Source organism: Erythranthe guttata, chromosome 10, assembly GCF_056151865.1.
Source record: "Erythranthe guttata isolate IM_541 chromosome 10, IM_541, whole genome shotgun sequence".
Lineage (NCBI taxonomy): Eukaryota > Viridiplantae > Streptophyta > Magnoliopsida > Lamiales > Phrymaceae > Erythranthe > Erythranthe guttata.
In genome coordinates this window covers 11,962,690-11,965,587 of record NC_142542.1, presented here as the reverse complement: position 1 = coordinate 11,965,587, position 2,898 = coordinate 11,962,690, and the positions used below count along the sequence as shown (strand labels likewise).

Sequence of the window (2,898 nt, the reverse complement as noted above, 5' to 3'; positions counted from 1 at the left end):
AAAGTTAATATGTAACACAAGTTCATTGAATTTGTACTAGGTACTTCTACGTGTATAATCAAGAAAGTGTCAAGTTTTGTTCGTTTTTTTGAAACACAATAATATTTGTTAAAACACAAATGAAACGTCAACGTAAATGTAAAACAAATACAAAACTCTAGTTGTATCGTCAAAAAAAGGGAATGTAGATGTCACAGTACAAATTAATAGAAAAACTGTCTTAATATATAAATTAGTACAACATAAAAAGTTAACTGAGAAGTTGCATGATGTTCTACTCAACCAACGTGACTACCATAACGTTCTTGTTTGGAATATGTTCAAATGAATACTCAAGACCAAACACCAAATTACTTTTACCAATGATTAAGCTCCAATTGTCATGAAATTGAAATCTCCACCTGTTATTGTTCTTAATTCCTCTTTCGAATCACGACTTTAACAATGGTTTTCCCTTCAAACTCCATCATTACAGTTTGTTTATCATATAAAGTAGCAGCATCCAATATATAGAGAGGTATGCCCTGCATGCAACAAACAAATAGAAATATTAAAATAATTATTGAATGTAATAATATGTAATTGGCGTCGTTGAAATGTGCGATAAGTTTACCATTCTATAACGTGAATGTTTTTGCAACACAACCTCGAATTTTAGATTTGAGTCTGAATGGCCTTCATTGTCGCTTCTAGTGAATTCATCATCATCGATTGGAAGGGATTCGTCGTCGCTGTCGGCGAACTCTTCATCCCCGGATTCCGTTTCAACGTCTATGACTTCAATAACGTACGTGAATTTTTTCATGGATCCTCCAAATCCATACGCGGTTACTTCAAAGTTGGAGTGACCGACGTAAGTGAATTCCAAGCTTTCATTAATCAGCATTTTGAAATGTACTAACATGTCTTGCCACCCAAAACCATAAAAACAATACTTGCAGCAATTACGATGAACGTCAACGATCCAAAATTTGCCATCTTTACCAGTAAGCATTGCCGTTTTCTCCCATATACTGCGATTTCGAGCAGCAAATGCAAAAGGAATTATCTATGCAACATTAATTCAAATAATATTAGCATTTATATATACAAATATGTTAGTGTGTATACATGGTATTAAGTAACAGTTGGATTAAGTAACTTACACCCTCTATAGAGAAGTCATTGCGATCTAAGACCTGTACAACACAATCCGAGCCGATCAACAACATTATTTAATTAAGAAACTGATAACGTGAATTAACGTTACAAACAATACATATTCATACCATACGCCATGATGGGTTTTGATGATCGGCATCCATCCCTCAATCGATTTCCCTTTTGTGTCGAAACTGTATGCATTAATAAATATAACGATTTAGACAAAATATTGACATCTCAATGAAGACAACTGTTACGACGAACTGTTGTTCAGATCTGATAACAAAATATAAGATATTCAATAACAATACCTAGATTCATAACATATGCTGCATACATAGATCAACATACACAGTTTCAATTGATACGCAAAAGAAAAAAAATAGGAAACCACTCCATCCAATAGAAAATGTTTTAGTACATGTGCATCTACAAACGTTTGTTACATACCTAAGGGGGGAGAACGGCGGAGAACGACGGAGAACGGCTCGAAGAAATATGTGTGGAATGATTTTTTAATATTAGGGTTTTTTGGGTTGGGGTGTATTTAGGGAATTTGATCTTGCACGTCGGATATTGCCACGTGGGGTTTTGTTTGTTATGGTGAATTACAATTAATTCGGCTTTTACAAAAAAAAATATATATATATATATATATATATATATATATATATATATATATATATATATATATATATATATATATATATATATATATATATATATATATATATATATATATATATATATATATATTACGACGTTTACACTTCTAATAGACTTTCGAATTTGAATTTTGAATTTCAATCTCAAATTGAAAACCAAATCCCGCCCGTCAATATGAAATTCAATTACCATAATCACATTTATTGAGTTAATTAGCAATAATAAATGTTATTTCCCAAAAAAAAAATGTTATTAGATTTCAGATTATGGTAGTAATTGTTTGTATAAAAAAATAGTTATTTCCTTTTTGGAAATAATATTTATTAGTTCCAAAAACAGTAATTTTTGGTTTTGGGAAATAACAGTAATTGTTTGGTGCAAGTAATTTTTTTTTTTTACGATGTTGACCTCAATTTCAATCTCATAATTTGAATTAAAAGATAAATCATGAGATGAAGAATATATACTAATTCAACTATAGTGTTGGTGTCGAATTTTATGTGAAATAGATTACACATCCAACAAATATTTTTCGTACTTAATCATAGTATGGATTGTGATTCACTGAAGTTGAAATTAGAACAACACAACCTTGATTAAGTAGAATGATCAATAGTATCCAATAAAACTAATCAGGATCAACGATCTTGAAACTTATACCACACGAACATGAGCCGGTTGAGTAAACGTAATGCAGAATGAGCAAATGACTAGTACTAAATTTAGTGGAATTGTGAACAACGATGTTGGAATTAGTCGAATAGATGGGACATGATCACGTTGAACCAACGGAAACAATGTAGATAATGTATGATTCATGCAACTAGTATTGAATTTGGTGGAATTGTTATTATATGTTCGTCAATGCATCCTTAACTACGTGATTGTGACCAATCTATCAAATTGGACTAGTAGATTAGATGCATGATACAGTTGAATTGTTAACTAGTTGATTAGTTATATGTTAAATTTCATGGTCTACTAACATGATTTCAAAGTTACTTTTGTCAGTAGGTGTACATGCTATCAAATTACAAATTGAATTACCATTAGCATTTATAAATTTGAATCAAATTACGGTTGGAATTC

General features: G+C 30.8%; 1 protein-coding gene across 1 annotated transcript; it reads right to left on the bottom strand.

The window, feature by feature from the left end:
• Positions 1-201: 201 nt before the first annotated feature.
• LOC148767526 (uncharacterized) lies at positions 202-1,673 on the bottom strand. Its single transcript, XM_088824370.1, has 5 exons — positions 1,594-1,673; positions 1,269-1,334; positions 1,146-1,178; positions 614-1,048; positions 202-524 (listed from the first exon to the last, which is right to left on the bottom strand). The coding sequence occupies exons 2-5, from the start codon at positions 1,302-1,304 to the stop codon at positions 414-416; spliced, it is 615 nt and encodes a 204-aa protein (XP_088680496.1). The 5' UTR covers positions 1,305-1,334; positions 1,594-1,673; the 3' UTR covers positions 202-413.
• Positions 1,674-2,898: the final 1,225 nt, after the last annotated feature.

Excerpts from the sequence above, each read along its gene's own strand:
- LOC148767526 (XM_088824370.1), bottom strand. The coding sequence starts at position 1,304 with ATGGATGCCGATCATCAAAACCCATCATGGCGTATG. Across the intron at positions 1,049-1,145 it reads ATGACTTCTCTATAGAGGGT|ATAATTCCTTTTGCATTTGC; the intron begins GTAAGTTACTTA and ends AATGTTGCATAG. Across the intron at positions 525-613 it reads AACATTCACGTTATAGAATG|GGCATACCTCTCTATATATT; the intron begins GTAAACTTATCG and ends TGTTGCATGCAG.